The sequence below is a fragment of the Cydia fagiglandana genome, chromosome 7 (genome assembly GCF_963556715.1).
Source record: "Cydia fagiglandana chromosome 7, ilCydFagi1.1, whole genome shotgun sequence".
NCBI classification, from domain to species: domain Eukaryota; kingdom Metazoa; phylum Arthropoda; class Insecta; order Lepidoptera; family Tortricidae; genus Cydia; species Cydia fagiglandana.
The window spans coordinates 2,882,725-2,909,153 of record NC_085938.1 but is presented as its reverse complement, the minus strand read 5'-3'; the positions used below and the strand labels follow the sequence as shown (position 1 = coordinate 2,909,153).

At 40.8% G+C, this 26,429-nt stretch overlaps 1 protein-coding gene across 1 annotated transcript in view; it reads right to left on the bottom strand.

Moving 5' to 3' along the window:
* LOC134666166 (glutamate receptor-interacting protein 1) overlaps nt 1-26,429 on the bottom strand; it is a 48,994-nt gene that overhangs the window by 10,749 nt on the left and 11,816 nt on the right. Inside the window, exons 2-5 of the mRNA XM_063523320.1 lie at nt 12,585-12,794; nt 11,665-11,906; nt 7,743-8,035; nt 5,740-5,909 (exon numbers count right to left, since the gene is read on the bottom strand). Of these exons, the coding sequence (XP_063379390.1) occupies nt 5,740-5,909; nt 7,743-8,035; nt 11,665-11,906; nt 12,585-12,794 (915 nt within the window). The remainder of the gene's footprint in view (nt 1-5,739; nt 5,910-7,742; nt 8,036-11,664; nt 11,907-12,584; nt 12,795-26,429) is intronic.

Here is a 26,429-nt window from a genome sequence, read left to right as displayed (position 1 = left end):
GTCATTATCGGATAGATGGCGCACACAGTTTTGGCGTATGCTCGGCTAGATGGAGTGACGACACCGTTTCATATTTAACAATTTTAACATAATTATAGATATCCAAGATTGAACATGGGTCAAAATAATATAAAAATAATAAAATTATTTATCCATTTATATACACTATTTTGATACTTTTATACGAGTTTATTTTGTGTTTTATTTGTGTGTCGATAGATGGCAGTAAATTTACAGTGACTACAAAATTTACTATGACAGGACCCCTCTATACTATCTGTTCTCTTTGCTAGTAGTAAAGTTGACCAGATAAGACCTAAAACATTTTTGACCGGGGTCCGTAGAGTTGTTTAAATTGTGAAAATGGTCCGCGACTGCAAAAAGTTTAAGTAACCCTGGTCTAAGCTAACTTTGCACCGCCTCGAACAGGACAAAGTGAGGGAGTGTCATTATAAATATAATACTTTGATAGAAATTTGATATTGCCACACTTTTTCATTACAAAAACCATGCAGAGTTAACTTGGTCCGTCTCTATGTTTGTATAAATATAATTTTGATTTGAACCCAAGAATTAAATATTTTTATCAAGAATTAATACGTATATCAGCTTATTTTTTCATACATTTTCTATGGTAGGTATCCTGAAATCTATATTTATTTTTCCAATTTAATAAATAGTAAATAATAATCATGTGTCGATTCATGAATAGCGTATTGCCACCGTTTTAAAAATATCTACCATAAGACGAATAAATAATACAAGTCGAACAGGACAGGCAGTAATCCCACTGGACTTATTTCCATTTAAAGCGACTTTTGAAAAATAACTTCCGACTTAAAAGTCACGAAGATTTGTAACCCCGGGCAGACCAATTCATTAGATTACTGGCAAAGAAATCACCTCCGGCTAAAACCCAGACTAGTTTCACGAAAGTAAAACTTCTAACTGACGAGAATCATTTTCAAATAAATGGGGTTAAAAGGAAAGTTGACACTAGTCTCCTTCTTCCTGCCCTTATCCCACGTTATGGCTCCTCTACACCTCTACACGATGGGCCAACGCCGGCCACTCCAAGAGACGCATTTATGCGTTAGGTTAGGGCCCCCCCACATCTGGCGTCTTTCGAGCGTCGGCGTCAACAATTCTATGGCCGCTGCTCGACGCAACGTCAACGCAACTGCGCAGCGACGTCATTTTCCATAGCACTGACCAGACGCGGGCAGACGCCGACGCTCGAAAGACGCCAGATGTGGGGGGGCCCTTAGAGTGAGCAAGTGATATTACTATCTCATTCTGCTGCATGGCTGCGTCCCGTGGAGTGGCCGGCGTTGGCCCATCGTGTAGAGGAGCCATTATGTGGGGTCGGCCGAACATGTTTTTCTCAACCTTTCGTCACCTCATCACTCACTCCTTTCTTTCTCATTTCCTCTTTCACACTATCCATCCATCGGTTTTTGTGTCTACCATCCGCTCTCCGTCCATCAACATATCCCAATAAGGCCTAGTTTTCCCTCTGAGTTGGAAGGTCAGATGGCAGTCGCTTTCGTAAAAACTAGTGTCTACGCCAATGCTGGGATAACGTGAGGAAGAAGGTGATGTGTTGGTAATCATTATTTGTAGGTAGGTACTCACCTCTGGCGTACACTATTAGCCACGTCAAATTAAGCCGAATTTGGGCAAGCTGCGGAAATAATTCGTGTAGTTTTCAAAATTGGTACAGGCATACCTTGTGGTATCTAGATAAACATACTAAAAGTCCTCGAGGGTAGGGGGTGTGCTGGGGGTGTAGAGGGGGGTTGAAGGTACCTTTTTTCATATTTTTGCTCATATCTTGAAAATGTGTACGAATTGCATTATAATTACTTCAGATAAAAGTTTTAACATAAAATTTACTACAAATTTGGTTATGTTTATTTTTACTCTGCGATCAATACTTTAGGAGCTACAGGCTGTTAAAGTTAAATAAGAGATAAAAAATAGACGGTTTAAAAAAACGTCGTATTTTCATAATTGTTCATCATAAATAAAAATTTTAATTGAGAATAAGCAAGCTAAATGACCTGCTGATAAAATATAAAAAAACCGGCCAAGAGCATGTCGGGTCATGCTCAGTGTAGGGTTCCGTAGTTACCCGCCCGTCAAAATAGACTATTTGCAAAAACTCAAAAACTGCTTTAGTCAAAAAGATTTAGTCCTTTAATTTTAAGTTCTTCATTTGATATTCGCACGCCAGAAAAGGCGTAATATGTAGAACAATTTTGTACCTACTTAAGACCACCATACTATGTAACCATATTACTGCGAATAAACCATTTGTATTTGTATTTGTATTTGTATTTGCTTAATCGATTAGGTTCGCTATATTTTTCTCTGAAAGTCTTTACTAAGCTTTACTTTCACGATTTTTTTCATATTTTTTGGACCCATGGTTCAAATGTTAGGGGAACTAAAGTGGAAAACACAACTTTTTTTCTTTCAGATCGATTATTTCCGAAAATATTAAGCAGATCAAAAAATGGTTCTCGAAGACCCGTATTCATTTTAAAAGACCTATCCAACGACACCCAACACTATAGGATGGAAGCGAAAAAAAATTTCATCCCCTTTTTAATGTACAGTCACCTGCAATAATATGTTACTAAACGAAGGCCGCAAAAATATCTCATACAAACTTATTTGTAGAGCCATAAGAGCGTGTCACATATTTTTGCGGCCTTCGAAGAGTAACATATTATTGCAGGTGACTGTACGGCAGCCACCCCACAGTGTTTCGTCTAGAACAAGCTAGGTGGACAAAAGTCGTTATAAAATTATCTCTAATGAGTCATTAGATATGATAAACAACATGTTGAAACCCCCAAACCCATTAATAGATTATGTCTAACTTTCTAATTTTATGAGCCATAGCGTGCAGAAGTCAGCTAATGAGGTAAGTGCAATTGCACAATTTAATCAGTTGCAATTTTGTGATGCGTTCAACGACATCTCTTACAAGTAAAACGTTATTTTATGAAAAGGTTTGGTAATAGATCTTATAACTGAAGGTAAGCACTTTATATTTTTCATAAAAACATGTTCATATCAGTTGTAATAATGCTCGTATAGAGCAATAAATATGCACTTAAAAACGTGGTGAGATTTTCTTCATTTTAGAACTTTGATAGACTGGCAAATACTTGACACCGCTTGACACCGGTCTAGATTTTTGATATTATTTACTTGCATAATTATATTTTATGATGGTGTATATTTCATTTTGCAGAAATTTGCAGAACATTTTTTTTTCATTTTTTTTGCAGTACACGTTTTCTCTATTTTAAGGAAGGGGTTTTTGAAGAATGGACAAATAAGGGGAAAAACGACGAAAATTTCCACCTTTATCAGTTTATATTGGTAAAATATGAGTTACGAGATTTCAAAGAAGAGTCTGAGAGACGGTTAAAAAATATTTTAACCAGTTATTCATCAAAACTGAATACCAAGTGGAATAGTGCGTCAAGATTCAAAGAAGCAATTTGTGAAAAAGTTTAAAAGTGGTATGGATGGCCAAAATATAGAATTACGAGTGTACATAACTAGACCAAGTGCATCAACGTCGTCTGAAAATGTTAATCCTGCAGGAAGACCCAAATTAAACTTCAAAAGTTCCCCTTTTAAAACGGAAAAAACGCTGAGTTAAAGATCTGGTACAATTACGTACCTATTTTTTAACTGCTGCCGAAATCCCGATTGATTCGTGATCGGCAGCAAATAGAACACGGCAAAAATGTTAAAAAATATTAGAGAAAGTCCACATAAGCCAACGTAGTCTTGTTCTTACGACAGCAGTAGGTACTTCAATGAATTCTAGGCAGCTAAGTGTTAATGAGGCATTAGCATATTATATTGAGTCAAAATCGACAAATACAAACTTACAAGCAGACTAGAATGTGGTCAATGAAGGCTGATTATCATAAATATTCATCATATCATTATTTGCCCAATGCAAAAGGTACAAGCGTGTTATATCCTTCAGAAGAACTTTAAAAAACTTACGCAAAACAAGGAAAACAATTATTATTCTGATTTAATACATGAGTTAGAACAGATTATAAGTTATTAATAATTAACAGATTAATTATTAATAATAAGTTAAGTTTTAATTAATTTTCTATATTAAATTTTTATTTTTTTGTATATTTTAAAGTAAATACTATGAAAATAATGTATCTAATGAACTGTAAAATTTTGTTTATTATTGTGTTAATAATTTATTTGAAAAAAAAAATATAATTAATTTAAATATATATTTTATTTTAATTTTTTTACTTTTTTTCATGGTATTTTAAAATTTTTAGTAAATTATATTTAATTAAGCAATACTAACCATAATACTACCCAAAAACACAAAAAAATAATTTTGTCCACCTAGCTTGTTCTAGACGAAACACTGTGCACCCTAAAAAAATATTTTTTCTAATTTTATATTTTACAACTTTGTCAGCGTAACTGATTTATATATTCTTGTCAAATTTAAACATGAAAACTAGAAAAAAATTTTTTTATGGTGGTTGCCCTACATTAAAGTGGGGATGAAATTTTTTTTCGCTTCCATCCTATAGTGTGGGGTGTCGTTGGATAGGTCTTTTAAAACGAAAACGGGTCTTCACGAACTATTTTTTGATCAACTTAATATTTTCGGAAATAATCGATCTGAAAGAAAAAAAGTTGTGATTTACCCCTTAGTTCCACTAACTTTTGAACCATGGGTCCAAAAAATATGAAAAAAATCGTGAAAACGTAACTTAGTAAATACTTTCAAGGAAAAATATAGCGAACCTAATCGGTACAGCTGTTTTTGAGTTATGGCAAATAGTCTATTTTGACAGACGGGTAACTACGGAACCCTACACTGAGCATGGCCCGACATGCATATGGCCTATTTTTTTATATTTTATCAGCAGGTTGCTTAGATTGCTTACTCTAAGCAAATTTTTTTATTTGTGATGAACAATTACAAAAAAACGACGTTTTCTTAAACCGTCTATTTTTTATTACTTATTTAACTTTAACAGCCTGTAGCCCCTAAAGTATTGATCGCAGAGTAAAAATAAACATAACCAAATTTGTAGTAAATTTTATTTTAAAACTTTTGTCTCAAGTAATTATAATGCTATTCGTACAGATATTCGAGATATGAGCAAAAATATGAAAAAAAGTATCTTCAACCCCCCTCTACACCCCCAGCACACCCCCTACCCTCGAGGACTTTTAGTATGTTTATCTGGACACCACAAGGTATACCTGTACCAATTTTCAAAACTACACGAATTATTTCCGCAGATTTTTCTAATTTGCTTAGGCTATATGCTGACTTCATGATGCTTTGAATTCGGTCAGCTAAAAATTTCCCGTCTCTCCTACTATCTTGACAGCAAACCCTACACTCCAGTCCCATATACTGGGTGCTCCGGTGTCTCGGGCAGGCTGCGGGCGCCTACGGAGGGGTGGCAGGGGTTGTTACGTAATAAGCTGGTTTGCCCGCGTACTGTGATTTAGCGTTTGAGGCTTAGCCGGTGTGAGGTGACGCTGACACCTCCACTGACTCGATGCCGCTTAGGTTGAATCAGCAGAGTCATGCGAGCTTACAGGGCTATTTGCCTCAACTCCGCCTACCCCCTATAGTCTTCTCTTCCTAGTCCTTGCTGCAGGATCTGCTGGCTGGAGTTACCCCTAGTATCAGTATCAGGTACTCACCTCTAGTGTACCCGCCAAGAGCTATATGCCTAGGAGCCACATGTAGCCTCGTGACACCATGCTCGCAGTTCTCAAGGTAACACATGACCTCCTCAGCCGTGTAGTTGTTGCCATCGATGACGTGGTCGTCGAAGGCGAGGATCTGGTCGCCAGGATGGAGGGCACCACATCTGGAAAATACGGGAAATAAGTTTTTGGCAAATACCTATTTCATTTTTGGTACAAGCTTTTCTCGCTGACTGTACTTTTCTGTGTCGGCCACAGTAAGCGAATGCTCACGGAAAGCAGCTCTACGGGAGGAATGGTGACATGTCGTTAAACAAGTCGCTCAAAAGTCTACATAATGGCCACGACCACTCTGTCAAGAGTGTAACGAAGAAGAAGAAGAAGTACTTTTCTTACCACATGCAACTATGTAATAGTTACTCATCGAGACAACTCTAAAACCCCAAGCAATTAGGTTGCGATGTTTCATCACCGAGTTCCTATGGTCACAATGTGTCTCCATCATCAGATCAGCTTGATGGTACCATAACATTGCATTGTCAGCTCAATCGGAAATCGGGAAGTGGGTAAAATCTAGCTTTCAAGATTTGACCCACACTAACTAACCAACTAACAAATTTACATACTAACAGGGCAAGATAAATAAAAGCTTGTTAAAATAGAACGGTTGGTAAGATTGATTCTTGAGTCTAAGTTGAACTGGGGGCTTAGCCAAGGTGACAATCGTTGTTAGAAAACGCCACTCGTCACGTGATTTTTCGTAGGTCCTTCATCATTACAAATCAATACCAGAGTATAATTTAGTGAATGAAAAACATTATAAGAACATTTAAATTAATCAACTTCAACAAGTGCTAAAAAGAACTTAAAGTGTAAAGCAACTCAATATTACATTAAAAAGATTTGTAAGAATGTCCGGAAGCAATGGAGAAAGTTTGTTATAAAAGGATTCGGGTCTTGATTAATAGCTCTTGCAAAGAAGCTTTCCTTCAAGCCGATATAGCTTGTTAAACCGTGATCGGAAGTATACAGGATGGCAGAGGAGCAAAAATATAATGGGGCCAAATTATAAAATAATAATATTTTTTAAGATTTACACAAATCGACCTAATCTCACAGTAAACTCAATAAAGCTTGAGTTATGGGTACTAGCGTGGTCTAGTCATTAGTAGATTTTAATCGATTAGCAACCATTCTGTATGCCGAATAGTTGCCCCACGGCAATAATCACAATTAATCTGATTGAGACGATCAATTGGTCCTCTAATGAGATGTTACAGGAAATCTATCAATAAGCCGAATTTGTGAAATGGGATTGTTATCATTAGTTAGGTATATCGATCTCTGTTTGGAGTGGATAATGATGTTATACAAATAAAAGGACAATCCATTTAAGGGCATATTCGTTTTGTGTTCTGATTAACAAAAAGTAGAAAAAAAATTAATTAATTTAACAACTCACACTAATTGGGTACACTATTTTCTTAAAACTCCCCACTAAGTCATGCAAACCAAAGGATTTGAAAATATTCTTTTTTGCAATTTAATTTTGTAAGAATTACAAAGCGGAAGGCGCTTAAGCGAGTCGGGTCATAAAATTTTACGCGAGAACGTAATATTCAACGATTACTCTTCTTGCATCATAGCAAAAATTTAATTAAGGTGCTTTAATAATAATAAGTTATAAAAAAACTCGTTAAACTACGTTTAACCTACTATTATTATGAAACTTTCTATTTCTATACGAAAGGTATGTTATCAATATGGCTTAAAAGTAGTCGCCTACTAGGTTTAGCCTCTAAAAGTACCTAATTAAATAACAAAACAAAACGAGAGGGTTGTAACCCGTCGGTCCTACTCGGAGCCTTCGGCCTTCCCAATGGCTGTCCTCTATAAATTTTATGTAAACCATTGCGGCTGTGACTGTGATACAGCCTACCTGCATTTATTAGTGTCAGTATCATTCATTAACGATATATAGAAAAACATAAACTTACCTATCACTTATACTGGCCGGCAATATGCTGTCAATATAGACGGCATTGCAGCTGCCTACCCTCTGGTACGTGTCGGATCCTGAACTGTAAACGTCGTCAGAGTACCTATGGTTGGCCAGGAACAGGCCCAAATCTTCATTGCACGGCCTCTCTATCTCTATTAGAAGAGGCCCCGTAGCCAGCTTCACGGATTCCATGATGGAAACGTCGTATTCTATGGTCAGGCTGGTCATTTGAGGGCAGTTCTGTAGGATCTGGTGGACCTCTGAGAGAGTCTTGTTGGTGAGGGAGATCTGTGGACAAAATGCATAAATTTAGTATGTACGTTATTATTTACAGACAGTAACACTCTAAACTGTCCATTGGTGGACCTTATGCCTTTTATAATAAGGTTTACGAACTTTCAGTGGGGGCGATGGTCACATCATCATCATAAGTATCATAACTTAACTTAGCTTTGCTCTTGTCGGTGGTGTGATCGCCAATCATTTAGCAATGGTATAATGTTGTTGATGTTATTATTTTTGCTTTTATGTAAATTCAATGTTGACGTGTAAAAGTGCCCTTGTGGCCTATTTGCTGAATAAATGTTGATGTTTGATGTAAGGGGCTAACGCAAAGTCGCAGATTTTATATGTATTGATTTTTTTTTAGTTTTAATCAAAGGCCAACGCCATGAAATAATCACTTAGTAACTAGACTACACATATTTGCAAGGGGAGTCTCTAAGCAAAACCGTGAAAGGATAAAGTTGGCTCGATAGAAAAAGTATCACACCCTAGAGCCTATATGGGGCATTATCTATGAAAAGGGACCTTATTGTCAATGGCGCTTGCGCCTCACAGCGTCGCGCGGCAAATTGTATTTATATCAGATCATCGTTAATAAGGGCGTAAGTGCCATCGACAATAAGGTCCCTTTTCATAGATAACGTCACATATACAGTACCGGTCAAAAGTTTAAGTTCACTCTGTAAATTCGGTTAAATGAAGCTATAACACAATGTACTAATAAAAGTATTTAATAATCTTTTATTACATAATAAATTAAAGGTAAATTCTCTAATTTAAAACCACAATTAAATAAAAAAGATCAGTTTTTGCCAACTTTAGACTCTTCAAAATATCCGCCTTTTGCTTTCAATGCTGCCATACACACTTTCGGCATTCGCGTAATTAGTTTTTGCAGTGTTGATGTCGAAATTTTATTCCAACAAATGTATAGGTATTCCCAAAGCTGTTCTTTATTAGTTGGCCGCATTTTTCTCACACTCCTGTCCAATTCATCCCATAACAACTCAATCGGATTGAGGTCGGGCGATTGAGGAGGCCAATCCATATATTTTAATTCTTTTTGGTTCTCTTTGGATGAAATGTAGTTTTTGCACAACTTCGACGTATGCTTGGGATCGTTGTCTTGTTGGAAAACAAAACCTCTGCCTACAATCCGTTTTCCAGATGGAAAAGCGTGACGTTGCAAAATGTTATGATACATTTTCTTATCCATTATGCCATTGACTCTCACGAGATCACCAACTTTATCACCCGCAAAGCATCCCCAGACCATAACTGATCCTCCACCGTGCTTCACTGTTGGCATCACGCATTGCTTTATCATTCGTTCGCCTACTTGTCGTCGAACATATTGACGACGTCTCCCTCCAAAAATTTCAAACTTCGATTCGTCAGAAAATAAAACTTTAGACCACTGTTCAGACGTCCAGTTTTTGTGTTTCTGGGCCCATTTCAACCTCTTAACTTTATTCTGACTACGTAACAAGGGTTTTTTGGCAGCAATACGACCTTTTAGACCACAGTTTCGCAGACGCCGTTGCACTGTCGAAACCGATACTCGCTGTTCTCGGGTGGCGTTGAGTTCTTCGCAAATTTCTGGAGCAGTTAGAGTACGTTGGCGTTTGCTCTGCACGCAAATAAATTGGTCTTCGCTTTTAGACGTGACTTTTGGCCTACCTGATCGAGATCGACTGCAATTAAGACCGGTTTTTTGTTTTCGTTTCAAAGTACTCACGACAGCGGTTTGAGAAACCTTCATTTTTTCAGCGATTTTCCGCGTCGTGTAGCCCTCATTTGACAGAGTTACAATAACAGCACGAGTTTCGACACTAAAATCGGCTTTGCGACCCATTTTAAATGATTTCTAACTTCACGAAATCTCATAGGAAATACGGAACAAAAATATTAAATGGATTAAATTTTCCGAATAACATAAAACGATTCCTCCAAGAGGTATTTTTATTGTTATTTGGTAGTCGTGGAAACAATTAAACGTTTGAAATTCAAAACATATTCTATATTTGAACATAATTAAATATGATAACCTTATTTCGCAGAGTGAACTTAAACTTTTGACCGGTACTGTATGGTCGCGCGGTTTAAGAGGAATTTCTCCCGCGGACGCTCCGGCTGTGGAATGAGCTCGGATTGTATTGTATTGTATTTCTAAGCAAAATCAATCTCAATAGTCAATATACGTCTTATGCTAACCACCGTTTAAATATTCGCCCGTATTGAATTGACACACTGTATAAGCTAGGCTAAAAGCTACCAAATTGCAAAATTCAATCTCTCGTACAATTATAACATAATAACGTACCAATTCAATAATTATCTAAAATTATCAAGTAATTTACGGTTGGAAATTCAATTTAGTTGTATAATTACTGTTGCAAAATAATTGAAATTCATGATTCATAAGTTTGGCTTTAGCAATTATGTTTGGTAATTGTAAATGTGATGCTAAGGTAAATGAAATACAAGCTACTTCGATTAATATTTCAACTACATCTAAAATATGTTTATTAAATTTTTTATGAATTATAGTATTAGGTCGATGTACGAATATTAAGAATGGCTTAAGATTGTTTAGTTATATATTGCTTTGTGATTGTTTAAATTGTTTTATTTGCATAGTTATTAAAATAACATGGCATTGTTATGTTCGGCAAACGTTTGAAAAATAAAGTACCCGCATTAGAAATCAGACAGTGTTAAATATGTATCTCAAAGAAAGTCAAATGTTAATTTCATTGGTTTAATTTTTTTAGTATTACTCGTATCAATTTTTAGGAGGTTAAAAGAGCCGCAATCTTCCCCCGATCTAAAGTAACGTAAAACGGTGCTTACTTAAATTATCTTTTCAGACCTACCTAAAAATTTGTAGCCTATACTTATTTAGCAAGTTTTCTCTAAGTTGATTTCTATAGCCGAACAATTAACCTTTCCTATTCCTATTACTAATATACTTTTTAGTTTTGAAATGCGCTGACATAGGACTCTTAGGTCTCCTATTAAATTCATCCTAGGTATTTGAGTATTAATTCATTTGTATTGCAACTGTAACACCGCTTAGTGGAATTGCGTCATAGATATCGCCTAAGGCGAATTGGAATATTGGTTTGGTATCCGGTCTTAGATGGCATCAATCCCTAAGGAATTCTCCGTATATTTGATTCATTAGAGCACTTTAGACTCTCCTGTGGGTTAGTTGGCTGAGACACCGTCTGTCAGTCACTTTGTTTTTAAGTGCGACATTAAATACCTAACTATACTTGCACAATCACATTTTACGGGAGACATTTTGAGAAAATGATATTGCAAAGGCCCATTAGGAAGTCATGTTTTGCACAAAACATGACATTCGTCGAAGAACACATTGTTAAAAGGCACACAGATACTTCAAACAATAAACGTTTTGCATAAAGGAGTAGCGAATGAAACTTTAATCAAAGTTTAGTCAAAAATGTCAAAATGGGACATTATTATACTTGTAGCAAGTTTCCCTTCTTGCTTCTTGAAGTATTTAAGGTTTAAGGTTTATGTTAGTTTGTAAGGTATGTATCTGTGGGCTTTACTTGTCTAAAAATAAATGATTTGATTCGATTGATATTGAAAAGAAAACTTACATGGTCGACCTTAAGCAGCCGATCGCCGGGTTTGACCCTGGACGTATTATACGCGGCACCACCCGGTCTCACGTGCGTCACCACCAGCGGCTGCGCGTCCAAAGACCTGCTGTTCAGCACCAGGTCTGTGCTCCCTGCGTTCTCAGGTAGACCTCCTCGGATGGTTATGCCGAGGGAGCCGTTGATTTTCTCCATCGGTACCTCTGCTAGCTTTGTCGTGATGTATAGCGAGTTTTGCGATGCTGTGAACAAAGAAGAAAATTGTTATTAGTTTTTGTCAAGGAAACATCGAGAATAATTTACTTCATCGGAAAACATTCCTTACTGACGAAAGGTCAGTGCTGCTGCTGGTCATTTTTAGTCATGAATATGATAAATTTATGACTTATATATTCCACGCTAAATCTGATATTAACTGATACCAACTGGTAGTTTATAACCCTTTATGGCAGCAATTGCCCTGTGACTTTCAAACTCCAATGGAAAAGCCATCACCAGAGGTTAGTCCATTGTACATCAGTTGTACAGACTTGCAGAGATGTTTGGCTTGAACACAAATATGTTGGTAGGACCACATCTTATTATAGTTAGGAATATAGTACTCCACCTCCAACGACTTTCGCTCCTTCACATTATCGAGTAACCGTTGACCCTAAAGAAAATTTACCGAACCCAAGCTGGTCTTATGCGAAACTGAGCCTTCTGAAGAAGCAATAAGAGAATTTTTAGAACACTTATCATAAGTAGACATCCAACGACGCTCGTTCCTCGACATTATCGAGTATTCGAAGCACCTCCTCATTGGTAAGCCAAGCAGAGGAGATCCTACTCACGCTATAGATTCAATAAGCACGACCTGATCTGACATGAGAAACTGAGACCTATGCAATTAAATACAAGGGCGTTTTTAGAACGCTTACCATAGTTAGGCATATAATATTCCACCTCCAACGACGCTCGCTCTTCCACATTATCGAGTAGCCGAAGCACCTCCTCATTGGTAAGCCGAGCGGTAGAGATGCCATTCACACTGCAGATTCGATCACCAGGAGCCAGCCGGTCTGATTCGTGGGCGACCGAGTCTTTGGCGAAGCCGACTATGGATGGGACAATACCGGGCTCGGAGCGACCTGTGGACAAACAGATTCTGTTAAGATTTAAACTTTTCATTAGAACACTTTTCATAATTGAAAAGACGACGGGTCTGGCCTAGTGGGTAGTGACCCTGCCTGCGAAGCCGATGGTCCTGGGTTCGAATCCCAGTAAGGGCATTTATTTGTGTGATGAACACTAATATTTGTTCCTGAGTCATGGGTGTTTTCTATGTATATAAGTATGTATATCGTCGCCTAGTACCCATAGTACAAGCTTTGCTTAGTTTGGGGCTAGGTTGATCTGTGTAAAGATGTCCCCAATATTTATTTATTATTATTTATTATAATTTGATTGAAGAGAATGCTGGGTAGGTACTATAATTAATATCGACGACGATTGACGACCGCTCTGGCCTAGTGGACCTTGCCTATGAAGTCGATGGTCCCGGGTTCGAATCCCGGTAAGGGCATTTATTCTACAGTGCGATGGTCTAGTGATCCAAAGTCGCGAGTTCAAGCCTCGTCCTTGCCTGAATTTTTCGACTTTTAATTTGTTTCTAAGCATTACTGTGAAAACTTTCTATGATGGGTTACGTTATATGGTGGGTCACAAATCAGTTTGTTATTACAACCGCCAACATTAACAGCTATTAATATTAAATGGAACCAAATTTCCGCTCCGATAAAATAACCATTAGTTCAGCAATGAATGAACACAACTTGCACGTAAATAATGGATTGTACGTGGGATACACTAGTGGATCTGAAAATTTGATATTTACTGTTTTGCTGAACCAGAACAAAACTACAATGTTACAAATTTAGTTTAGGATAATATGGCCAAACAGAATTTGAAGCTCAATTTTACTCCTTTTATTCGAGAAATTAAAATTCGAAATTGATAAAAAAAACAATTGAAATTCGAATTAAAAGAAGATATCACTTTTTTTTGGATTTCGTATTTCTGCCACTTAGAATGAGATTTCAAACTAGCGAACTCCTATCAAAATCTAACAAAAAAAGGTTCGATATAATAAAAATCACCCCAAAATAACCTTGCTCCGACTGTAGATTAACGCTAAAATCATTTCATATGCTAAAGGTCTAACTTTCCTAACGACCAGATCTAGTATTAACTTACAATGTCACCTTCAAATTATTACATCGACAATGTAAGTTGCTAAAAGCTGTAAAATATTCCGAATTATGCTTTACGCCAGCTAATATCACTATCATCTAAATGAGCTTTCAAAGGAAAGTGCCATTTCATATTTTACGATCCATTTCTATACTTTTATGAAGGTAGTACTCTGTTTTATAGTCGTGTTACTGGGTGAGTGAGAGATCCTGCTATTTTGTTGTGTGGCAAAATGTTTAAGGATATGGCTAAAAGTTAGGGTATATTAAGCTTAAGGTGGCCACTGACGAGCCTTCCAACAGTCCAAATAGCGTGGCTGCAATCCAAAATCGGTCAGTGAATGTCCGGTCGTCAGTGGCCTGCTTTACTTAGTTTTTGCGCGCGCGTCAGCAGGTCACTGACGAGCCTTCCAAATGGATGCCTTTACAATGGATTGATCCAAAGGGACGGCATCCCAATATTAAACATTGTAAGTACATTTTTGACATTGGCGGACCGATTTTGGATTGCAGCCACGCTATTTGGACTGTTGGAAGGCTCGTCAGTGGCCACCTTTAAAGTAGTATTCAGAAATAGCAGCTAGAGTAGGATATCAAAGCCGACATCACCTAGAAAATATGTGTGAATATTATGTTTTTGACAGACTAAGAACAGGTTTTAAATTAGTTGGGATCTTAAACAATTTTTTACACATATTTGCTTGATAAATGTTTATAAGTCTAAACCTAAATGAGCCTGAGGCATTGTTCCCAGGACACTGGCCGCGTTCCCCCTCTGTACAGTGAGGCTAAGTGTTTGCGCAAAAAATGCGCACTCTCGTAGGTCGCCAGACACCCCGACTAGATATCTCTGCAAATGATACCACGAAGACGGGTGAAGGAATAGAAAAAATCCAAGATGGCCGATTTGTTATCTTTGCTTTTAATTTGTAACTCACACTCTTCATATTTGTGTTTTTTTTTATTGGGATCCTGCGGAAATCGAGGGAACTCTTCCAATATTAATATTTTATTTGGATGCTCCTATGTGGTGAAGCAGAACCTACTAAATTTTATTAAGCCCTTAATATGATAGTACGAGTAGGTAGCATGTGTGGTCGGATGTGTTGTGATGTGAACTGAGTTTTATTTTTACTCAGGATCATTTTTAGGGTTCCGTACCCAAAGGGTAAAACGGGACCCTATTACTAAGACTTCGCTGTCCGTCCGTCCGTCCGTCCGTCTGTCCGTCTGTCTGTCACCAGGCTGTATCTCACGAACCGTGATAGCTAGACAATTGAAATTTTCACAGATGATGTATTTCTGTTGCCGCTATAACAACAAATACTAAAAACAGAATAAAATAAAGATTTAAGTGGGGCTCCCATACAGCAAACGTGATTTTTTACCCGACTACGGCAACGCAAAAGGAGGGTTATGATTTTGACCGGTATGTATGTGGGTATGTATGTATGTATGTTCATTTGTTCCCTCAGAACTCCTAAAGTACGCATTATAATTTGACAAACGATATGTCATTCGAATCGTCTTAAGCGTCCGCTGGTTATAGGCTATATGACGTCACAAAAAAAGGAACACGGCGCCCTCTAGAGGTCATAAAGGGACGAACCAAAAAAATAAAAATAAGTAATGATGGCGTGTTGTATATCATTTGAAAGAGCTCAATTAGCACATTTCAAATATATACATATTGTTAGCTTTTGCACCCGGCTTTGCTTACATGAACCCGATAAAACATTAATTTATCGGGTAGGTAATTCGAACTACGAATCTATAAGCGCTCTGAATTCTATCCGCATATTACCCGATTAAGGCGATACAAGAAGGTTTTTGCAAAAGAAATTTGTTTGGCCACTATGGTGTTTTTTAATGATCTGCAATATTTTATAAAGTGAATAGGTATAGAAGTCCAGATCAGCCAAAATGTAGGAAACAGCCCTACATTCCCTACAAGAGACGTACGAGGCACGCTGTACGTACGAGGCTCGCTGTACGTGGCAAAGCGGCGCCCTCATACGAAAAGAGTCGGGCGTAGCCCGACGTACGCGTTCCAAAGCCGGGCGCCGAAGGCGCCCTCATACTGAAAGAGTCGGGCGCAGCCCGACGAACGAGGCTCGCTGTACGCGTTCCAAAGCCGGGCGCCTTCGGCGCCCTCATACTAAAAGAGTCGGGCGTAGCCCGACGTACGCGTTCCAAAGCCGGGCGCCGAAGGCGCCCTCATACTAAGAGTCGGGCTACGCCCGACGAACGGGTTCCAAAGCCGGGCGCCGAAGGCGCCCTCATACTAAAAAAGTCGTGCGCAGCCCGACGTACGAGGCTCGCTGTACGCGTTCCAAAGCCGGGCGCCGAAGGCGCCCTCATACTAAAAGAGTCGGGCGCAGCCCGACGTTCGAGGCTCGCTGTACGCGTTCCAAAGCCGGGCGCCTTCGGCGCCCTCACACTAAAAGAGTCGGGCGTAGCCCAACGTACGCGTTCCAAAGCAATAAGTTTAAAAACTAAAACCCGACTACTGCAAATCGCGCTCTAAAAAGTATGAAACAAGATAGAATTCTTATCTAAAAATTATCGAACAGGGAATATTATAAATGTTACCATTTTTTTTCAATAAAAAAATACAACGTAATATAATTTACTATTTTTTTTATATATGTATTTACAGAGGTTCAGAGTATAGCCGTGGTCGTTTGCCACTTTACCTTAAAGTTTATAATCGTGGCATCCGACCACGGCGATCCTCTGAATCTCTGTAAATATATAAAAAAATAGTAAATTATATTACGTTGTATTTTTTTATTGAAAAAATGGTAACATTTATAATATTCCCTGTTCGATAATTTTTAGATAAGAATTCTATCTTGTTTCATACTTTTTAGAGCGCGATTTGCAGTAGTCGGGTTTTAGTTTTTAAACTTATTTTTTATGACCAAAGTTAAGCAACGTCGGGCGTGGTCAGTACTTGGATGGGTGACCGTTTTATTTTTTGCTTTTTTTGTTTTTTTTTGCGTTATGGTACGGAACCCTTCGTGCGCGAGTCCGACTTGCACTTGCCCGGTTTTTTTAATTAGCAAAACACGAAGTTGTACTCAGTAAGTATGTTTACCACAGTCATGGTGTAAAGCGGCATTGATGCGTCTAGCCCTAATCAATAAAACTAAACGCCTAATTAATTGTAAGTAACGCATGCCTAGCTCGCTGACTAACTAATCAGTACAGTTAACCTAGTTCCACGAAGCAGTACAGTCAGATGCAATATCGGGGAAGGAAAGTAGGAAGCTTGGCAGAATTATTAAGGCACCTATACTTTTTATCAGAGCCGACAAAAATTATAAATAACGTCATTCTCAAACAATCCATCAGTGTCCTAAAACAGAACATGACGGCATTTAAATAAACTTGAAGATGACCTTCGAAGTGAATCCGGCTACCACGTCACAGGCATAGCCTAGTGTGGGGCCACAGGATATTGATACATATTTGTTGACAAGGTTTTTTTCAAATAAATATAGGTACTTATTCACATAGCACTTAAAGCCCAGAGACTACATCTTTCTTAGTCAATAAATATATGGGAGACCGAGTTTTGCTCGGAAAACATAAAAACTCAAAAATGCGAGTTATCCCAGAGATAAGACCTATCTAGATCGATTTATCGCCCCCGAAAACCCTCACATAGCAAATTTCATCGAAATCCTAAGAGCAATTTCCGAGATTCCCGAAATATAAATATAAATAAACAAGAATTGCTCGTTTAAAGTATTAAATAACCAATATTTAATTCAATCTTATCGGTCAAGGTTGTCTGGAAGAGATCGCTTACAGCGATGAGACCGCCTGTTGCTACCTTTATTTATACTGTAAATCTGTTATTATATTTTTCTTTGTGGTGCAATAAAGTGTATTTACTTACTTACGTTACGTACTTACTTATCCGACTGTATTGTACAACTAAGCTGACAGTGCAAATACGCTGACTGTACTTGTTCATTAAATTACCGTCGCACGCTAGCAGTGTCACAGTACACACACGGGTGGAAACAGTCAACTCGGGCATTTACAAAAATATTACTGAATCATTAAAATATTACTACAATAACACAACCATATGAATGACAAAATTAACTTATATCCCTTTAAATAACTCAAGGTTTTTAATCAACAATGCAATTTATGCATCCAATTCGAATACATAGATGTCAAAATTATATCATTTAGTTATCAATATCTTGGGAGACAGAGCTTTGCTCGGAAAACATATGTATAAAAACTAAAAATGCGCGTTTTTCCAGAGATAATACCTCGCTAGATCGATTTATCGCCCCCGAAAACCCCCATATAGGTACCTACTTAGCAAATTTTATCGAAATCGTTAGAGGCGTTTCCGTGATCCCCGATATACATAAGTAAACAAGAATTGCTCGTTTAAAGGTCTGAATCTAAGTTTGAATTGATCTCTTTGATGTTCAGATCGAAATATTGGAAAGGAATATTAAATTACCCGTCGGATTAAGTATTCCTTCTCTGACGTCACACAAGTATGCAATTACAAATACGTATCGAAAAGGCCCATTTACACTACAAACGTCCCTCCAGATATTCAAATGTAGCTGCAGGCATTTACATGTGAAACGCCCTGGATGTGAATGAATTGATATGCTGTCCTTGGTTCAACATGGTTCTATTCCGCCTTTGGGAACTAATGTCATGCTAGTATGTGAAGCATATACAGGGTGATTCATGAGTCGTGAGCAGGACTAATCCTGCACACTCAGTAACTAATGATTGATCGATCGTATTTACTCGTAGGTGAAACAACCATACTTTTTCCTATTTTTTTACATTTTGGTGAGGGCAAATTTAATTCTGTACAATCATAGTCACCCTACAAGACCTAATTAATAAACATAAAACCTCTTTAACCGTAATGTAATTTTGATTACGAAGAAAATAAACTGTCTGAGTGAGATACGACTTTTCAAAAGTAACCAGACCCTGATGACATTTAATTTGACACAGAATATCGGTAGTTTAGTATTCTAATTTTAGGGTGACCATGCATGTCGTAAATAAATTAATAACTTTTTTTTTCAACGCGACTAGAAAAGTCACGTTAACCTCACTAATACCAGCTAATACTGATACGAAGCAGTTGCTTATAATTTACGAAATGCGCAGTGTTCATCGTGCTTATGTCTCCTGAATCACCCTGTTTATTTTTTGAGAATAGGTATAGGTTTCGTTTTTATTTCTCTAAATTTAAATTATCACGATTATTTAGCAGTGGTGCTAGTGTGCACGTTGATGGGCCCTTAAATTAAAAAAATAAAAAGGTAGCGGTTTGGTTTAACAAAAAAATAACAATGGCATTCATCGTCAGGTAGTCTCTCAAGTGGATACCGACATTTTAAAATCATCCGACTATAACTATACTCTGTATCTTTAGGTAGTTAAATAAAAGTAAACAAAATCTACCCTCAAATGGCTCCTTAAGCCAGTTGAGGGTAGATGAAAATATTACACGATCAAATAATGTAGGTTAAAGTCAGGTCGTGCAGTGACTGACCCAGGCGGTTTTGTAATTTGGTCGGTTAACCAATAAATGATCTAACTACCCGAAAATTTACAAATTGTTTTTTTTTATACCTAAAGATACAGAGTATAGTGTTTGGTAATTACGAATCAGAACCTCCAGCAGTACCTACCTCGCATGCTACATGAATATGCATTAGGCTCGTATTAGACTGCCCGCAAATAGGCAGGTGCGAGGTATTTAGGAGAGGACAGAGGACCAAAGTGGTACCGTGTGATGGTTAATTATCGTTTTGTCCCGTAGTCCGTAAGGGCAATTCAATCTTACATTGTGACATCTAAATGGTGTCAGTCGCGCGTGCTATTCGCTCGTACTTGTCCGTTCGCGTATTGGCAAGAGCGAGACACACGGGTATGGGTAACTGACATTGTTTATATGTATGTATAATTTAGATGTCACAAGGAATGTTTGAATTAGCCTCCGTGTCCTTTTTACCCGACTACGGCAACGCAAAAGGAGGGTTATGATTTTGACCGGTATGTATGTGGGTATGTATGTATGTATGTTCATTTGTTCCCTCAGAACTCCTAAAGTACGCATTATAATTTGACAAACGATATGTCATTCGAATCGTCTTAAGCGTCCGCTGGTTATAGGCTATATAACGTCACAAAAAAAGGAATACGGCGCCCTCTAGAGGTCATAAAGGGACGAACCAAAAAAATAAAAATAAGTAATGATGGCGTGTTGTATATCCTTTGAAAGAGCTCAATTAGCACATTTCAAATATTTACATATTGTTAGCTTTTGCACCCGGCTTTGCTTACATGAACCCGATAAAACATTAATTTATCGGTTAGGTAATTCGAACTACGAATCTATAAGCGCTCTGAATTCTATCCGCGTATTACCCGATTAAGGCGATACAAGAAGGTTTTTGCAAAAGAAATTTGTTTGGCCACTATATACATGGTGTTTTTTAATGATCTGCAATATTTTATAAAGAGAATAGGTATAGAAGTCCAGATCAGCCAAAATGTAGGAAACAGCCCTACATTCCCTACAAGAGACGTACGAGGCTCGCTGTACGCGGCAAAGCGGCGCCCTCATACTTAAAAGAGTCGGGCATAGCCCGACGTACGAGGCTCGCTGTACGCGTTCCGAAGCCGGGCGCCTTTGGCGCCCTCATACGAAAAGAGTCGGGCGTTAGCCCGACGTACGCGTTCCAAAGCCGGGCGCCTTCGGCGCCCTCATACTAAAAGAGTCGGGCGTAGCCCGACGTACGCATTCCAAAGCCGGGCGCCGAAGGCGCCCTCATACTAAGAGTCGGGCTACGCCCGACGAACGGGTTCCAAAGTCGGGCGCCGAAGGCGCCCTCATACTAAAAGAGTCGGGCGCAGCCCGACGTACGAGGCTCGCTGTACGCGTTCCAAAGCCGGGCGCCTTCGGCGCCCACAGACTAAAAGAGTCGGGCGCCGAAGGCGCCCTCATACTAAAAGAGTCGGGCGCAGCCCGACGTACGAGGTTCGCTGTACGCGTTCCAAAGCCGGGCGCCTTCGGCGCCCTCACACTAAAAGTGTCGGGCGTAGCCCAACGTACGCGTTCCAAAGCCGGGCGCCGAAGGCGCCCTCATACTAAAAGAGTCGGGCGCAGCTCGACGTACGAGGCTCGCTGTACGCGTTCCAAAGCCGGGCGCCTTCGGCGCCCTCACACTAACAGAGTCGGGCGCAGCCCGACGTACGCGTTCCAAAGCTGGGCGCCGAAGACGCCCTCATACTAAAAGAGTCGGGCGCAGCCCGACGTATGAGGCTCGCTGTACGCGTTCCAAAGCCTGGCGCCGAAGGCGCCCTCATACTTAAAGAGTCGGGCGCAGCCCGACGTACGAGGCTCGCTGTACGCGTTCCAAAGCCGGGCGCCTTCGGCGCCCACAGACTAAAAGAGTCGGGCGCAGCCCGACGTACGAGGTTCGCTGTACGCGTTCCAAAGCCGGGCGCCTTCGGCGCCCTCACACTAAAAGTGTCGGGCGTAGCCCAACGTACGCGTTCCAAAGCCGGGCGCCGAAGGCGCCCTCATACTAAAAGAGTCGGGCGCAGCTCGACGTACGAGGCTCGCTGTACGCGTTCCAAAGCCGGGCGCCTTCGGCGCCCTCACACTAACAGAGTCGGGCGCAGCCCGACGTACGCGTTCCAAAGCTGGGCGCCGAAGGCGCCCTCATACTAAAAGAGTCGGGCGCAGCCCGACGTATGAGGCTCGCTGTACGCGTTCCAAAGCCTGGCGCCGAAGGCGCCCTCATACTTAAAGAGTCGGGCGCAGCCCGACGTACGAGGCTCGCTGTACGCGTTCCAAAGCCGGGCACCGAAGGCGCCCTCATACCAAAAGAGTTGGGCGCAGCCCGACGTACGAGGCTCGCTGTACGCGTTCCAAAGCCGGGCGCCCTCACACTAAAAGCGTCGGGCGTAGCCCGACGTACGCGTTCCAAAGCCGGGCGCCGAAGGCGCCCTCATACTTAAAGAGTCGGGCGCAGCCCGACGTACGAGGCTCGCTGTACACGTTCCAAAGCCGGGCGCCGAAGGCGCCCTCATACTAAAAGAGTCGGGCGCAGCCCGACGTACGAGGCTCGCTGTACGCGTTCCAAAGCCGGGCGCCTTCGGCGCCCTCACACTAAAAGAGTCGGGCGTAGCCCGACGTACGCGTTCCAAAGACGGGAGCCTTCGGGGCCCTCATACCAAAGGAGTCGGGCGTAGCCCGATATATGCGGCCCTCTGCATGCATTTCTGTACTGCGGACGCCCTCGCAAAAGTAATATCAAGTGACTTCAAATAGTTAGTAACGAAATCATGACCCCAAAATTAATTAATAAAATATAAGTTTAAAAACTAAAACCCGACTACTGCAAATCGCGCTCTAAAAAGTATGAAACAAGATAGAATTCTTATCTGAAAATTATCGAACAGGGAATATTATAAATATGTTACCATTTTTTCAATAAAAAAATACAACGTAATATAATTTACTATTTTTTTTATATATTTACAGAGATTCAGAGGATCGCCGTGGTCGTATGCCACTTTACCTTAAAGTTTATAATCGTGGCATACGACCACGGCGATCCTCTGAATCTCTGAGCTGGGCTTTCTGTGCTGTAGGTACCTAGTAACCAAACTATGGAGTTACAACACAGAAACAAAATGGAATTTACGAGAATTATGAACATAAAGAATTTTTCAAAAAAGGAATAACGACAAACAGATTGATTCAAGCTTTAAGAATTTTAAGATACGTCAAAAACTTGCTAAAGATACGGCACGGATCGGATATGTCAGTGTCAAAAGTGACATTTTTGTTTGAAAAAATATCACATTTGACACTGACATATCTAATCCATATAGTTTCTAAATCTATTAACTAACGTATTTTAAAGTTCGAATCGGTCCGCATCCAAATTCAAATAAGTTCTCGTTCGATATTCAAAATCTCGAACACATTTACCTGCGCGACGTTCCGCCGGGCGCCACCTTTAGAAAACCCTACTTAAATTTGTCGCATCAACACTTGTTTTTACCTGAGATCCGCTCATTTTTTGTTCGAAGTTGGATAACACGGTATAAATCGATGTACACTGGTCCATGCATCAAGAAGTTTCAGAATACGCCGTAAGCCAGATAACACATGCAACCTTAACGGGCAATGTTGCTTTATGCGACATGCAGTTTGAGCGTAACGAGCCGTTTGAACGCGATCCAAACGAGATCGAACACGAGTCAACGAGCGTGGAATGTTCGTTACGGAACCGTAATGATCTGTTTATACAAGCGTACGGTTGCCATATGATGATATGGAATATCCGGGCAAAGATACGGACATAGCCTTGAAAAGTATTTCCTGGACGGTCATTTCTCCAAACCCCTGGAGTCTGTATCTCGGAATTCGTTTCTGTTGTAGGCACTCCATATGATGTACTCGTAGCTACAACTCCAAACTTTTGCTTTTTACAAAGCTTCAAGTTGGTTGAGGTTTCTAAAAATCCTGACACTCGTCCCACAACCCTGATTAAGGACGAAAAATTCTGACATATAAATATACATAGGTACTAGCGTAGCTCAACATTTCCTAACCGGCTTGCGTTGAAAAAAAACATTGATGACGATAATGACCGATATTCTGATTTATCAGGCAGGTAAAGTTTTGATTTTGTTATGATACGACCTAATTTAAAGAAAAAATGACACTTTGCTGAATACAAAATAATCAAATCAAATCACAAAATCGTTTATTATCAGGCAACAAAGACCCATAATATATACGTTACAAAACTATCGTACATATCAATTTAATAAACCTAAAACGAAACACTATTATGACGACAAACCGGCGTGGCTCCGTTGAATCGTCTAATCTTGTGTCGGATTCGAGTTTGCTCCGGAAACTCCGAAACACGCTGTGGAAACACGACACGCTTCGGCCAGAAGTCGGCGCACTCAATGGTGCCCGGCAGCGTAATAATAAAGTACTAGCACAGATTATATAATAGTTCTTACGAACAGATACTTATCTCTCAAAGAAAAAGCAAATACCTACCGTTTTGATACCTACACTAAAATACAATGGAGTGACCTTCAGCGCGCCGCTCCCCGCACCGCGCGCACCGGCACAACGCTAGGGTTGCTGACGCTTAGAAATGATAAATAAATACCTACTAAACAGCGGAGTGAAATAAAAGGAAAGCTAAATCTTAACTTAAATTATACCTAATATTCCGATTATGCGTTAGTGTTTGCGAAATAGTCATTTGTCAATAGTCATTTTGGACCCGGGTATGTCCTTAAACTACGTCCAAACCAGCGGTGGTAGGTCCCGCAAGGGGCCGCCTGGTTTGCTACCACCCTCCCGCCGGAGTCAGGCGCCAAGCAGCCTTGCTGCGTTTCGTCTATGAGCGGGAGTACCAGTGCCTTTGGGGGATGATTTGCTGTCAGTTGTGTTGCATAATGCCGGTTTTTGGATCCTTGAGTGACGTCGGGCCGAGCAGCTCTCGCTGGAGGGTAGCGGGATCCGAGGCACGGTCTTGCCGGTGGCCGACCGCAGGAAGTTGGGGGCCCAATTGTACGACAGCCACGTGCGAGAGGCTGCCCCGCCACCTAGCGAAAAATCCTGGAATAGCTCCACCGTGCCAGTTGGCGACTGGACGGGAGGACCCGGTGGGTTATTTCAGGGGGGCTCGGGCGTCCCCGCAGTCTCCAAGTGAGCTCCTCATTGTCCGGATTAGCTCAAGTGATCCAATTGGTAAACGCAACACCTCGACAGGCATTTTTTCACCCATCCCACACTCCACAAATATGAAAACAAAAAGAAAAAAGAATAGGGTTAAACACCGGCTGCACTTCCTCCCATTGAAAGTGCACCTCACCAACATCAGGGGGTTGCACTCAAATATCGATCCGGTCCACCACCATCTTGAAACCGAAAAACCGCACCTATTCTTTTTGACGGAGACGCAAATCAAAACCCCAGCGGACGCGTCGTACCTCAACTACCCAGGCTACTCACTGGAACATAAGTTCAGAGCACGTGCTGGGGTCTGTGTGTACGTCCGCGACGACATTTGCTGCAAGCGTCTCCGTTGCTTTGAGGCTGCCGGGTTTTCCACTTTGTGGATTATGGTCGACTCGGGCTCAGAGAAAACTCTGTATGCCTGTGTCTACCGATCGCACAGCGGAAACCAGGTGACAACTAGGCTCTTTGACCACCTTACTGAGATGGCAGATAACGCCCAACAGCGGTACCCCGCGGCTCAACTCGTATTCCTTGGGGACTTTAACGCCCACCACGAGGAGTGGCTGTTCCCGTACAAGAATACTTGCCACGCTGGGAGGGAAGCGCGCAAATTTGCTGTATCCCTAAACCTTACCCAGCTGGTAAATGTTGCGACGCGGATACCGGATGTTACTGACCATACACCCAATTGCCTTGACCTTCTGCTGACAACTGATCCAGACAGGCACTCGGTTTCGGTCTCAGCTCCGCTAGGATCGTCCGATCACTGTCTGGTGAAATCCGTGTGGATCCACTCTCCTCCTGATCTCTGCCCTAGGGGCACGAGGAGAGTATGGCGATACGAGTCAGCGGACTGGGATGAGATGCGGCATTTCTTTGCGTCTTTCCCCTGGCAGCAGGTCTGTTTTTCTTCGGGTGACCCCTCGTGTTCTGCTGAGGCTGTTGCGGATGTGATTCGGCAGGGAATGGAATATTTCATTCCGTTCTCCGACCTATCGCTCGATCACAAGACCCGAGCATGGTACAATTCGGACTGTGCTCGAGCCGAGGCTCTTAAGCAGTCTGCATACCAGGCTTGGGTACTAGCCCGCGATACCAAAGCTGGAGCACAGAGGGTTCGCGCGAAGAAAAAAGCCTTTAACTCAGCTGCCAAGTCCTGCAAACGGGTGCTTCGAAAGGCTCGATTCGACCACGTCAGTCGAATAGGGGCCAAACTCGCCTCCTACCCTCCTGGTAGCAAGCGGTTCTGGTCCCTGTCGAAAGCGGTCGAATCCAACTTCTGCAGACCCACATTGCCACCTCTGCAGAAACCTGATGGGACACTGGCCCACTCCGCGACAGAGAAAGCTAACTTGTTTGCTTCTCTGTTTGCGAGCAATTCACGTCTAGATGCAGGCTCAAAACTTCCACCTACGCTACCTCATTGCAGTTCCTCTATGCAGAGAATTGCTATACATCAAAAAGAGGTACGCCGAGCTCTGCTGAATCTTGACGTGAATAAGGCCAATGGACCAGACGGTATACCTGCACGTGTACTAAAGCAGTGTGCGCCTGAGTTGTCTCCTGTACTGACACGCCTGTACCGCCTCTCTCTCCAAACAAGAACGGTGCCGAAATCCTGGAAGCTTGCAAACGTGCAGCCAGTACCCAAGAAGGGTAGTCGTGCTGATCCCTGCAATTACCGACCAATCGCCATTACCTCCATGCTCTGTAAAGTCATGGAAAGGGTACTTAAC